Source organism: Bactrocera dorsalis, chromosome 6 (genome assembly GCF_023373825.1).
Source record: "Bactrocera dorsalis isolate Fly_Bdor chromosome 6, ASM2337382v1, whole genome shotgun sequence".
Classification (NCBI taxonomy): domain Eukaryota; kingdom Metazoa; phylum Arthropoda; class Insecta; order Diptera; family Tephritidae; genus Bactrocera; species Bactrocera dorsalis.
In genome coordinates, this window is record NC_064308.1 from 24,945,219 (window position 1) to 24,959,979 (window position 14,761).

The 14,761-nt window shown below is 31.6% G+C and overlaps 1 protein-coding gene and 1 long non-coding RNA gene across 52 annotated transcripts in view; one reads left to right on the forward strand and one right to left on the reverse strand.

Annotated features, from left to right (window-relative positions):
- The window catches only part of LOC105230773 (twitchin), a 152,963-nt gene that overhangs the window by 115,192 nt on the left and 23,010 nt on the right, over positions 1-14,761 (reverse strand). For 27 of the 49 annotated variants that reach the window (XM_049459934.1, XM_049459931.1, XM_049459946.1 and 24 more), the window contains 9 exons: positions 14,257-14,558; positions 11,609-11,829; positions 4,920-5,322; positions 4,173-4,825; positions 3,471-3,791; positions 2,852-2,911; positions 1,655-1,768; positions 801-863; positions 481-579 (listed from right to left, as the gene is read on the reverse strand). In XM_049459934.1, the coding sequence (XP_049315891.1) occupies positions 481-579; positions 801-863; positions 1,655-1,768; positions 2,852-2,911; positions 3,471-3,791; positions 4,173-4,825; positions 4,920-5,322; positions 11,609-11,829; positions 14,257-14,558 (2,236 nt within the window). The remainder of the gene's footprint in view (positions 1-480; positions 580-800; positions 864-1,654; positions 1,769-2,851; positions 2,912-3,470; positions 3,792-4,172; positions 4,826-4,919; positions 5,323-11,608; positions 11,830-14,256; positions 14,559-14,761) is intronic. The other 22 variants (XM_049459936.1, XM_049459948.1, XM_049459953.1 and 19 more) reach the window with 10 other exon arrangements.
- LOC125779607 (uncharacterized) overlaps positions 1-14,761 on the forward strand; it is a 128,475-nt gene that overhangs the window by 35,545 nt on the left and 78,169 nt on the right. The gene's annotated exons all lie outside the window — the stretch shown is intronic.

Consider the following 14,761-nt stretch of genomic DNA (forward strand, 5'->3'; position numbering starts at 1 on the left):
GTTTTTGGGATATTGATCTGAAATTTTCCACACGACCATTTCTCTGCTCTCAAAGAAGCTGCTTTTTTGACGGAACCCTCGATATACCAACTTAACGACCTGATACAGCCCTTTTTATTTTACGAAATATTTCTCGATATTCGGTTTGGATTATTGTCAAAACCACAAAAGAAATATGTCGGCGAAACAGTTTTGAGTTTTTCATTCGAATTAAAAAAATGGAAAAGTAATTATTGAATATTCTTAAACATAAACCAGTGAGAACATTGGTAAAAAATTTTTAGAAACAATGAGCTGAATTATTATATATATCACCAAAAAATATGAAGGAACCAATAGCAAAGAGAAATTGAATATATATGTGTACGAGAAAAAAATTTATAAGAAACGATTAAAAGATCGGTAAATGATAGGCGTAGAAAGAAAAAAATCCCAAATATATACTTGAAACAACATAAAAAATGAGTACAGATTTCTCACCTTTGGTATTTGTCGTTTTAGAGCGGGCTTAAGTTTCGGGATTTCCTCTTTTAATTGCTGTGGATTCTTATTCGCCTCAATTTTCTTGTTTTCAGGTTTCTTTTAGAATTACATACATTTTTGGAAAATATCAAAAGGATTTGGATATTTACTAAGGTGATGAAAAAGGGCTATACATGCATAATTTAAACGTTAACTTCTAGTCAATGTTTGAATAAATTGTAATTAAGTATTATACGATAAAAATTTTATTAATATGCTATACAAGGAAATCATTTGTACAATAATATACAATTTAGTTGCAATCAATTTCTAGCTACCTCAAGTTCCGTCTTCTCCATAACAGGCAATCTACGTGATTCCTGGTTGGACTCTTCATGTTGCTGCCAAAACAAAACATATATGGTACTTAATATACCTAGATAGAATATAATATAACATATTTGTGTGCAAGTGTAAATGCAATGATAATAGCCACTCAGTGAAGCACCTACCAGTTTATAGCTAGGAACTCCTGTCTAACATCCAATTAGATTAAAACATTTAGATTTCACATTTATATTAGTCATAGAACGATTCCATATGGCTTTTAAACCATAAACGAATTGAAATTATGTTTGACTATTCATTGAGCTACATATATAGTATAATCTGAAACTAAATTGAATTCAAGGGAAAAATTACTGCTTAGAAGAAACTCCACTTTTTAAAAATTAATGGAAAAATTTATACTTATAAAATACAAGTAGGTTATAAGTAGTATATTGTTGATTTATGGCAAATGTATTTGGCGGAAAAAAATGTATATTTTTCATTAGCTGTGTGTACAACATTAGTTAGAAAAAGGCGAATGACATAAAAGAAAAGAAATGCCAATCCCCAGAATGGTGTTTTGTTTTCTATAAAAAAAACCCATATGTTAGGATTATAAAGTGACAACCAACTTTAAAATTTATTACCCTTGATGTTGGAAATATTTTTGTGGGGCCTTATACTCGTATGTTATATTGAATATAAAAAGGCATGTTTGTTATCCAAGATTCTTATTTACTATAGTTCCAGATTTAATACATTTATGCGCATAATGTTCATTTACCAGTTTGAAAGGCAAACAATTATTATATTTTCGCAATTTAAGCAACAAAGTATAATAGTATCTAAAATATGTACATACCACCACTGACGAACGTTGAGATGATATTTTTTCTCCATCTATGACGGTTGTCTCTTGCGTTTTGATTACAGATTTCCTATGAATTTCTGATTTTTGTTCTTCTTGTATACTAGCCTGTTTCGTTAAAATATGTTGCCATGTAAGATTCAGATGCACAAATATTATTTTCAATGAAGTAGTTTAAGCATGAGCAAACGACTATAAGGTACAAGATAATGTACGTCGCAATCAAAAGTTTCAAATTCATACAAATTTATATGTATGCGCCAATGAAGTACATCTCGACTTAACAGCAATATGTGGAAAATATATTCATAAGAATAAACAAACACAGAAACAAAACAATTACAAGCAAAATCTAAATTCTTCTTATTCGTATATTTGATATGTTCGAATATCCTTTTATTGTAATAAAATTAAATGTCTGGATCTTAAATTTGAACAATTTCCATAGAAACTCTCCGAATACGTTCTTAACAATCGTTGATTTTGGTGGTGAAAATGTCTTTGCAACTTGTTAAACACAAATATTCAAACATTATCGGGTTCTGATGACGGTAGAGTAAAGGGATAATCTAACAGCGAATACTTCTTGCAACATTACAACAGAATATTGCTATAAAATATTTGTAGAGAATTTAATAAAATCAATTATCAAATTCATATATTATACATAATTATTGTTGTAACCAATATTATCATTTTATTATAGAGCCGGCAAGCTTTATGTAAATATAGAAACTTGGCCTTTTTGCTGTCGTATATTTTAGTTTTATTGTAAAAACAATTTTTGGAATAGTCATCATCGTCGATTTTGTCATTGTCTTCTATTACTACACAGCAGATTCTTGCAAGAGGGTGATTCAATAAGGGTAGATTCGTAAGATTTTGGTTGAAGACGCTTTTTAATCAACTTTAATGAACTCACAAACTGGCATAATCGGTTTTATTGTTTTACGGGTCTATTATTCTCAAGTTAATTTTTTACACACGCCCCATCTGTTTTTTAAATGGTTCCTCTTTTTAATTTCAACCATATTACCATATACTTTAAATGGGATCAAATCAACTTGCGAAACTACGGACACCCTAATTTATACGAACTTCTCCACTCACTTGAAAGAAGTATGGTTAGCGATTTACTATCCAATGTAATAGGTAATTGTTCAATATTTTGTCGCTAATTGAATAACTTACCTTGCGATCTATTTTTCTTACAGATGCTATTTCAGGTTGTCCCTGTTGAGATTGCGCCGACTGTTTATTAAAAGAAAATTATGTATAAACAAATTATTAAAATCTTGATTATATTGTTTAAAAGTCTGTTGTTAATTGTTAATAAAAACTTATAATGTGATGAACTAAGGCACTAAAGGATAACTGCAATATTAATAGTAATTAACATTATATACATACAGTAATTTCTACTTTCGATTAATTCAATTCTAAAGCCTTGGTAAATATTACATGCCTATTACTTGTTTTATACCTAAAATATTATATTTATAGAGCACAATTAATTGGCCGCTTATGGTCATTCATTCACTGCTGGCTCGTATTCACTAAGCTATAGAAAACATTGTTTTGTTCTTAGTTTAGTTTTGGGTCGAAGTATTTTTTGTCTTACTGGTAGCTTTGTTGTTGTGTTTTTTATTGACCCTTGGATAATGGTGACAAACCATCCTTATACATATATATAACTGTCGGAAAAAAACTTAAAAAAGCAACTCTTTATGCAATAATATTTTTCGTTAATGCAGCTAAAATGCAAGAATGTCGTTATCGTCGTTACGTAGGCGGCTTTAATAAGTCTTACCTGCTTTTCGTCTACTTTTTGTTTCTTTTGTTTTTCTTGTTTCTCAACGACTTTATTCGGCTTTTCTTTCGGTTCTTTTTGTGATTCGTCCATATTTTTATCATTTTCATTTTCTTTTGCCATTTCCTTTTTCGACTCAACCAACTTCTCTTGGTTGTCAGACTCTTCTTCTGAAGCAATCTTTTTGTCCTCATTCTTCACCTCTTCTTCGATTTTCTTTACTTTACTTTCCTTCTGCTTCGTTTCTTTTTCAATATTTACATTTTCTAGTTGCTTCTCTTCTTTTCTTTCATCCGGTTTGTCAGTTTCTTCCTCACCTTTCTGAATTTTAGATAAATTTTAGAAATTGTATGAAGAGTAAAAAGTTGTATTGTTAGGTTAGGAGGATAATAGTGAAAAGTCATAACTGAATATATGGGAACATTTGAAAATTGTCGTTTCCTATACGTTACTATTATTCTTTATAGCTATTATAAATATATAATTAAAAACACTATAATTACTTTTATATTAGTTATTAAACCATTATAATATCAATAAAATGGTCAAGAAGGTTGCTAAAATAATCGGATCACTTTCGTACCAATATCAAAATTAAGATATGGTACACTTGTAGGCAGGTAAACTACCTGTACAACTACATATGCATATGTACCTACTTATACGCACCGACTTCTCGGTTTACTATAAAAGTTGTATTACCTTGATTTTCTCCTCAGTTTCCGGTTGTGTGTCTTTTTTCATAGCAAGCTTCTTCACGACGGTGATCTTACAAGTTGACTCTATCTTGCCGGTCTCATTGATGACTACCACTCTGTAAGTGCTGGAATGCTCTTGGCGTGCTGTGCTGAATGTTAGCCGTGCATTTGTACCATCAAATGTGGTTGTAATTTCTTTCGTTTCACGAATTAATATACTTCCCTTATACCATTCAATTTTACATTTACGATCCTTCTGTTTCAATGTGATATGTAATTCGAAAGATTTTGATTCAACTACAGTCTGATCTGAAAGAGCTTTAACTAGCTCTAGTACAGTAGATTTACGCTCCTCTTCTGGAATATCTATAAGTTGAACTACTTGTGAAATTGCCTCTCCTTTTTCATTGCTAGCTATTAGTTTGTAAGAGCCCTTGTCAGTTTCCATCACTTCATTTATTTCCAACTTCACAGCGAACTCGCCCTCTTTTGTTTGTTCGACACGGTAAAAGTGGCGTTGGCTCTCTCTCACCGCCGCTTCTTCTTTGTACCATGTACATTTTGGCTCAAATTTGGACGCTACTGTACATTCAATGACTACAGAACGTTTTTTAATGATTTTGATAATTTTTGGTTTGTCTTTGATAACAGGCACGACTGCACGAATCGAAATTAAATAATTTGATTAAAATGTGTTCTTAATACATTATGCAGATAAAAAAATATTTATACGGGTGTAAAGAGAACTTACTTTCAATATTTAACGTCAGGTTTGCATTTAATTCACCCAGTGTATTTTTGATATTGCATTTATAGAGACCAGAATCTTCTAATTGTGGATCAATAAGTTCCAGCTTAATGTAGTATTGGTCACCACGTTGCTCCATAAACATTTTTATTTTACTACTTTCTTGAATAATTTGACCGTTACGGTACCAAATTATATCTGGCTTTGGGTCAGCCTTAACTTTGCATTCCATTATTACAAGTTTTCCCTTATTTTCGGAAATTATGCGTGGTTTCTCCACAAATGTGGGACCTTCCCCTTCGGGTTCTGGTTCAGCTTCAATATTCAAATTGAGATTTGCGTTAGACTCTCCGTACTCATTTTGAACATTACAGCGATAAGTGCCGCCGTCAGCAGCACCAGGATCCTACACGAAAAGGCAAAATTAATAATTTTTATATCCGTCTAAAAATTAATAATATGTTATTTGTAAATTAAAAAATTATGTGTGATTAATATATGTACATAATAGGCTAGTTTTAACCTCAAATCACTTCTTGTTTTTTTCTTTTCTTTTTTTCACTGTCATCATTTTATTTTAACACAATGAACCAGTGAAAGAGCTTGAGAGCATGTAAGTTAAATGTAAGATATTGAGGTATTCTCTTCTTCTGTCTTATAATTATATGATAATAAGTAAAGAAGTAAAGAGTTATGATATCCACTTCACCATCACCAAAATATTAATATAAACAACTACTATGTATGTTTACATACATACACACTTAACACTTTTTATTTAGCTTACATAATACTTACGTCATTAATACATAAATCGAAATAAACTAAGTTCTTTTGTTGTTTTCCACTTAATTGTGGGCAACGTATTTTTCATGAGAGGCGAGCTCTTTAATTTTGATATTAAGAATTACATCGAATTTCATTTGTTTATCAAATAGTTGAAATTGCATCAAAATTCTAAAGAATTTTAAGTGCATTCCGTTTTGCTTTAAGTATGTTTTTACGATCGAAATTTTTAAGAGGCGATGCACTTAGAATTTTAATTGTATTTTGCTTTCTGTTTTTACTATTGATTTCGTATTTAAGATTAAGAACTTTTGTAAGCTAAGGCAGTCATATTCTTTAATTCAATAAAGCAAGAGCTATTCTAAGAAAATTAATAATTGTCTTCTTGGAAGAAATGTTTTAATTGGCGACGAGGATAGGATGCGCGGAAAAGTTTCTTTGAAAAATCAAGGACTTTTTTATTTCTATAATTAACGCGTACCAAATAAATTAAAAAAAAAAAAACAAATAATAATAAAATCCTTAAAGAATTAATGTAGTGAAATACACTATAAAAAACTCCTTCAAGAATTAAGGCAGTGAAATATACTATCCTTAAAGAATTAAGGTAGTGAAAAGCAAAATTTTTGTGAAGAAATTTGGAGAAATTGGGAAGGTGTCAATATTTTACGACCCTTTATCTTGCTAAAGGCTTCCATCAGATTGAAATAAATGGAAAAGGTATTCCAAAAACAGCATTTAACGTAGAAGGCGGCCACTACGAGTTCCTTCGTATGCCGTTCGGACTAAAAACAGCACCAGCCACTTTTCAAAGGCTGATGAATAATGTCCTAGGTGATTTTATTAATAAAATTTGTCTCGTATACCTCGATGACATAATAATATTCTCAACCTCACTTCAGGAACATTTGGAATCTATAACAAAAGTATTTAATCGTTTGAAAGAAGTAAATTTAAAGATCCAGTTAGATAAAAGCGAATTTATGAAAAGAGAAACTAGTTTTTTAGGGCATACAATAACTGAATCAGGAATAAAACCAAACCCAGATAAAATTTTATGCGTACAAAAATTTCCATTACCAACAACCCAAAAACAAATTAAGCAATTCTAAGGTCTCGCAGGACATTACCGCGATTTTGACCGCGATGACATAATAATATTCTCAACCTCACTTCAGGAACATTTGGAATCTATAACAAAAGTATTTAATCGTTTGAAAGAAGTAAATTTAAAGATTCTTAGATAAAAGCGAATTTATGAAAAGAGAAACTAGTTTTTTAGGGCATATAGTAACTGAATCAGGAATAAAACCAAACCCAGATAAAATTTTATACGTACAAAAATTTCCATTACCAACAACCCAAAAACAAATTAAGCAATTCTAAGGTCTCGCAGGATATTACCGCAATTTTGACCGCGATGACATAATAATATTCTCAACCTCACTTCAGGAACATTTTGAATCTATAACAAAAGTATTTAATCGTTTGAAAGAAGTAAATTTAAAGATCCAGTTAGATAAAAGCGAATTTATGAAAAGAGAAACTAGTTTTTAAGGGCATATAGTAACTGAATCAGGAATAAAACCAAACCCAGATAAAATTTTATGCATACAAAAATTTCCATTACCGCAAATTTATTAAAGACTACTCGAAAATTGCACGACCAATCACAAAGTATTTAAAGAAAGACGCTAAAACCGATATTAAGGATCCTGATTATAAAGAAAGTTTTGACACTCTAAAAAATTATTAACTGATTCCTCTGTCTTGGCATATCCAGACTTCAATAAAAAGTTTGTGTTGCAAACGGATGCAAGCAACTTTGCAGTGGGAGCAGTGCTGTCCCAAGATGGACATCCTATTTGTTTTGCTAGTAGAACACTTAGTGATGATGAGCAAAACTGTAGTATTATAGAAAAAGAATTACTAGCAATTGTATGGGCTACTCAACAATTGAGACCATGTTTGTTCGGCAGGCGATTTCTGATAGAAACGGATCATAGACCCATAACGTGGCTATTTTCTATTAAATAGCCGAATTCTAAATTGGTTCGATGGAGACTTCGTTTACAAGAATATGATTATGAAATAAAATATAAAAAAGGAGTTTTAAATGGTAATGCAGATGCTTTATCAAGAGTTGAAATAAATATTAATGAAGAAACCCAAAATACTGAAATGGATGAAACTGCCGAGATGACTCAGAATGAAAATACCATTTTAGAAACTAATTACCCAATAAATTTCTATCGACGGCAAATAATTTTTAACCCTCTATAACGTATGGTAGACCACAGGCAACAAACCGTTTCACCTTCCTAAATTCTACTCGTAGTAATTTTTTTCGTCTTGTCAAGCAATGTAGAATGTAGTCTACACTCCATTCCTCTAATCAAGCATAAGCAAAACAAACTAAGTGCGGTTACTTTTTTCCAATGAAGCTTTTTCTTCAGTGAAAGTCGGGCACTGGCCTCAATGTGCGGAAAAAAAATCCGATGCAAGTTCCCGAAATGTGCCGCGTTCACTCACACGGTGTGTGAAAAGTGCGGGTTAGCTTTATGCTATACCAAAAACAATAATTGTTTCAAGAACTTTCATTTGTCCTGAAGGATTTCCATTTTACTCATAATTTTGCCCACTTTCTTTATCACTGTTACTCATTGTTTTTTTGTGTTATATGTGTTATAAATAAAAAAGTAAAAAAAAAAAATAATAATTTCTGTATATTTTTCCCATAAAACTAACCGATTCCACTAAAAATAGTTAATTTGGAGGTTTTGAGTTATAGAGGGTTAATAAAACTGTATCGGGATCATTAAAAATAAAAAACAAAAATATTTTTAAAAATAAAAGCAAAACAATAACTGCAAAAATATTCGACGAACAAACACTTTTCACCATAATAAAAAACCATTTTAATCCTAATAAGACTAATGCCATATTAATTACAGAGGAATCTTTATTTAATATTTTCAATGAAACAGTCAAAAAATATTTTAACGAAAATAGGCAATTCAAAATCATTAGATGTAAAAAGCTACTAGAAGGTATCGCAGATGAAAATCAGTTAACAGAAAAAACTGAAAAAGAACACAAACGAAATAATCATAGAGGAATAAATGAAAACTTTGCTGAATTGAAAACAATAATCTATCACCCCCAACTAAGAATACGAATAACCCAATATACAAATAACTGCGATATTTGTAACAAGGAAAAATATGACAGGCACCCAATCAAACAAGAATAAAAAATAACTGAAACTTCTGAGAAACCTGGAGAAATTATTCACGTAGATGTTTTTTATAGTTTACAGAAAACACTATTTTTAACGTTTATCGACAAATTCTCGAAATTTGCGCAGGCAATTAAAATTAAAAATAGATCTTGGATGGAATTTAAATTAGCCCTAACGCAGTATTTGTCAATAGTAGGAAATATAAAGAAATTGGTTGTAGATAATGAACTAGGTTTTAAAGCTCTACCTCTATTGGAATTTCTTAGCGAACAAGAAATTGAGATACATTACACGTCAAATAATAATCATACATATAACTCAGATGTAGAGAGGTTACACAACACTATAAATGAACATATTAAAATTTTAAAACATGATCCTAATAAAGATGCAGAAAATACAGAAGAAAAAATATATAAAATAATTATGTTTTATAACAATACAATTCATTCAAGTACAGGAAAGAAACCAATTAATTTTAGAAATGGAAAAAAAGACCCAAACGAATATCAAATAATTAAAGAACTAATAATAAAGAAAAAGCTATTAATAAACTCAACAAAATACGCGAAAATGTAGAAATTCAGACAGGCCCTGTTTATTTAAAGGATGAAAGAGGAGGTAAAAACCATTCTAAATTTCGAAAAATAACCGTCACCGGATTAAATAATGAGCAGATCGAGGACATAAATATTACAAATAACTCTTAACATACCACCTTTTCGGATGATTTGTCTTGTATTACTTTACGCATCAGTGCTACTCGACACAGGAGCACAATACTTAGAAGTTGAAGACTTGACAGACAACCACGGTTATATACCAATTAAGCTGAAGGACACGGAAATTATTGAAAACTACTTAAGAGTAATACATATTATTAACACTACTCAATACTTTGAAACAGTAAATATTTTACAAGACAATATACATAAACTTTCGGACACATATACAAATGTTACTCCTCTATTAGGAAGCGTTAACAAAAGCATGGACATATGTAGGACAAAAATTAAATTTTAGACAGAAACGAGGACTAATAAACGCAATAGGGAAAGGACTTAAATTTATAGTAGGGACAATGGATAGTGATGACGAAAAAGAAATTATGGACAAAATTCAAACTCTAGAAAAAAGTAAGACTGAAACAATTACCTCCCTAAACGAAATGAATTATCTGGGGAGTTCCATAGAAAACAAAATATTAAATATCACAAACTATATTAAAAAACAACAGAAAACTATTCAAAAATATAAAAATAAGTTTAAAACCGAAATCCAAAACAAAATTCTCAATTTAGACTAGATTTCAGCATAGAAAAATTCATCAAGCTACCTGGCGGTCTCCGGATCGACCAGCCAGATCGATAATGTTGGGATAGACGAAAGACACGTCTCCAGTGTTGTAAACGTGCGTACGCTCCGAGGTCTTAACATCGACTCGGACTACTATCTTGTTGCAGATTCGCAACCGCCTCTGTGCAGCAAAGAACGCACGACAACATACACAAGAAAGGTTCGACGTCGGCAACTGCAATCACAACAGATTGCCGAACGATTCTCTACTCGGCTTGCACTCCTACTTTCTGAGAGCACTCGTCAACAACTCGGTATAAGGAAATTGTGGGGCGGCATTTGAAGATCTTACGTCCAGTTGCAACCGAAATCATTATTTTTTGGGAAATGCAAAAGAACAGCTGGTACCACGAGGAGTGCCGTCTTGCAGCGGAGAGAAAGGAAACTGTGTGCGGGATGGGATGGATGGATTCATTGCCCGTCCATGAAGAAGTTCAAATAGCAATTACCCGTCTGAATAGCAAAAAACCGCGGGGCCGATGGATTCCCGTCCGAGCTATTAAAACACGGCGGCGAAGAACTAATAAGGAGCATGCATCAGCTTCTTTGTAAAATATGGTCGAACGAAAGCATGCCCAACGATTGAAGTGTGCTCTGCCCAATCCACAAATTTCTCTAACTACTGTGGAATAAGCCTCCTCAACATCGCGTATAAGGTTCTATCGAGCGTATTGTGTGAAAGATTAAAGCCCACCGTCAACAAACTGATTGGACCTTATCAATGTGGCTTTAGACTTGGCAAATCAACAACCGACCCGTGAAAGTCGCTCATAATTCCCGTCCTGCTATATGGTGTAGAGGCTTGGACGATGACAAGAACCGATGAGTCGACGTTACGAGTTTTCGAGAGAAAAGTTCTGCGAAAGATTTATGGTCCTTAGCGCGTTGGCCACGGCGAATGTCGCATTCGATGGAACGATGAGCTGTACGCGATATACGACGACATTGACATAGTTCAGCGAACTAAAAAACAGCGGCTACGCTGGCTAGGTCATGTTGTCCAAATGGACGAAAATACTCCAGCTCTGAAAGTATTCGACGCAGTACCCGCCGCGGAAGCAGAGGAAGAGGAAGATCTCCACTCCGTTGGAAGGACCAGATGGAGGAGGACCTGCCTTCGCTTGGAATACATATCTAATTGGCGCCCCGTAGCGAAAAGAAGAAACGACTGGCGCGCTGTTGTTAACTCCGCTATAATCGCGTAAGTGGTGTTTACGACAATAAAGAAGAAAAAGTTAGAGAAGTTGATACATGGTCTCTTGTGAAAGTTTTTAATATATTTTATATTTATTAATACATTTTACTTTACCTTGATCTCTAATGTCAGTTCGAATGTGTCTTCAGCAATCAGAGTCGACTTAATTTTTATTTTTTTACTTTCACTGACCGATTGCGTTCCTCTGTACCAGATAACTGTGGGTTCGGGTTTTGCCTTGCATCTGCATTTCATCGTAATAAGAGTTCCGGAATCGTTTGGTATAATTCGAGGTTTTTCGATGAATGATGGTGCAAATCCATTATCATTGGTACCTGTTGTGTAATTTAAGCATTATTTGCTTATGTTAAAATAATTTACTTGTGATGAGCAGTTGCTACCAGCTAGTAACATACACATATACATGTATGTATATAATACGGGAATTACATAATGACTTATCAAGAAAAATTAACGTTATTATAAATTAGTAAAGTGCGGCACAGTGGGATTTCTTATATCTATTATAGGTATTTCTTTAACGCATATTATAATCATAATAAAATTACTATTATTTTTCTTACACTAATATTACAATACTAAAATTTATATATACTATATACAGTATATACATATATAATATATGAATATGAACATGGCATGCAGGGAAAAGGTCTGTTAGGTTAGGTTACAGGAAATGTATAATTATGAAACCGGTATAGAGTTATTTGAAAAGTTCAAAACATTGTTGAGCGAAATGTAATGAATTAAAATTTAATCTGCTTTCAGATTGCAAAAATATAGTCCCATATTTTATTTTAACTTTACCAAATAATAACACGAACGAATTACTGATAAAAAGAATCAAACGTAATCATGCTATTTATTGTCTATTAAAACCGTATCCATAGTATTTTGCATGTAGTACCAATCACTTCTAGGAATGCTCTGCTCGTTTGATATAAAAATTCACCTAAGTATAACTTTTGAATGAGTAGTTTTATAAAAAAAAATCTGTCACAACCTTTTTTAAAAAACTCGACAACGGCTAGTGACTTAGTTCCCAACCTTACGATAGTTGCAGAAAATTAATTGATAATTATATGTCAGTGATAGGAACACAAGTGTTATGAATAAAAAATATTTATGAATGGCATACAAAAAAATGTATGAAATAGAAAAAAAACCAAAAAAAAATTAAAAAATAAAAAGAATGAAATAACATTATTCATAATAAACGTAGTAAAATAGTTTATTGATTGTATTTCCTACAATTTGAATATTCTTATAAATGTAAAGTCAAACTCCTAACCTGCCAGTGCATCGCATAAAAACATAAAGAGTGTTCCAAAATTTATGCAATATTTACATTTGCCGCCATTTATGTAGTAAAGTGTTGACAACTCTAAAAAAAAACAAAACGATAGCTGACATCTTAGCTTAGTAAAAATAGAGTGTTACACGATAGAAAAACGTGTCTTCCTTATTTCACAATATTCCAAAATAAAAATTAAAGCCTGGCAGCCACAGTTGAAAATTTTATATAAAATATCGATGGAATAGTGTTTTAACATCGTCAACTGTGAAGAGATTAATTAAAATAATGGCAAATTTTAATCTTGTGTTAATTTTGATACATTCTGTATCAAGAATTTCATAAGTTTTATATTAGCTTAAGCTTTACGGCAGATACTATATCTACATATGCAAAATATTAAAACCAAAACAAGCATAAAAATAACCCCAATTGTTTACATTTCTATTGTAGATGTTGCTACGTACGAGTATTAGACTGACGCACTAATGCACTTGATATCACCAATACAACCAGTGACCTATTGCATTAACATTTTTTGATATCTTTTACAACAAATCAAACAGTATGTATGTAAATACTTTCTTTTGATGCTTGCAGGGCAATGTAATATAAAACATTGTCTTCGTTGCCCATCTAAAAAGCAATAAGTGTATCATGCATGATGTATGTATGGGAAATAGGAAAATAAATTTTCGAAAATCTTTTCGATGTAAATTTTTATAATCGAAGTGCGCTTAAAAAACTTAATAGTAATATGTAATAATAGAACAATTAGAATACCATTACATACTATATTTATATTTTTTAAACAGTGGAATTGAATAACATAACTTAGATTATATTATATTTTATGTAGTGTGAATTGATATACAATGCTTACAAAGCCAATTGTCATGAATGTTATTGCATTTATTGCTCTGGGTGCTCACATGAATTGATTTGCTCGTTGGGAACAAAACATCGCAGAGCTATTTTAAACGAACGAATGATTTGAAACCCATTCATTTCAGTCATAAGTCACTTCAGCTGTACAAGCGTTTAACAATTTTCCAGACGATTAGAAAATACACTAGTTTTCAATAAGAAATTCCTGAAATCTAACAAGACAGAAAACCCACAAATTGGTACCATTTGTAAAATGATTTACCAATGAGTGATTTTATTTTATAAATGGCTAATTTTCTGTGGGCAATATTTAAAAAATACCAGTTGCTTATGGAGAGAGACAGTCAACTAATTAGTTGGACTTCTGATACACAACTAATGTATAAAGTTCTTTATAACTAGCTGATATAAACAACAAAGTTTAAATACATACATACAAAAATATATAACATACATATTCATACGCTACGATAATTTTGTGTTTTTCATTTTTGGATAGCTAATATAATAAGGTTGTTACATCCAACGTACCACAGAGGACGTATATTTTGTAATATACCTTGAAAATTTAGTGCTATATTAGCATTGCTTTCACCATACACATTTACGGCGTTGCAACGGTAATTTCCACCATCATCCTTGGTGGGGTTTCGGATCTCCAATGTTAACACATATATGTCTTTAGAAATTGCCTTTCTTGACATCTTTGTACGCTTTGAATCTTCAATTTTTTGATCGGCACAATGCCATGTTATGTCAGGGACTGGATGTGCTTCTAATATACATTCCATTATTAATATGTCTTCCTCTTGTCGAATGGTTGGCTTTTTCGGAAAACGCGGCGATTTACCATCCGGAATTCTGAATTGATAATTTTATTTCGTTTTCTTAATTTAATTATTTCAAATAATTTTATTGTATAAAATCATTTTTACACAAATGGTGGATTTTTTACATACAAACATAACTTTCACAATACATACTTAAATATGTATTTTCATATTTTGCTGACAAAAAGTTATTTATGAAAAAAATACCATGCTAACGAGGTCACGAATGATACA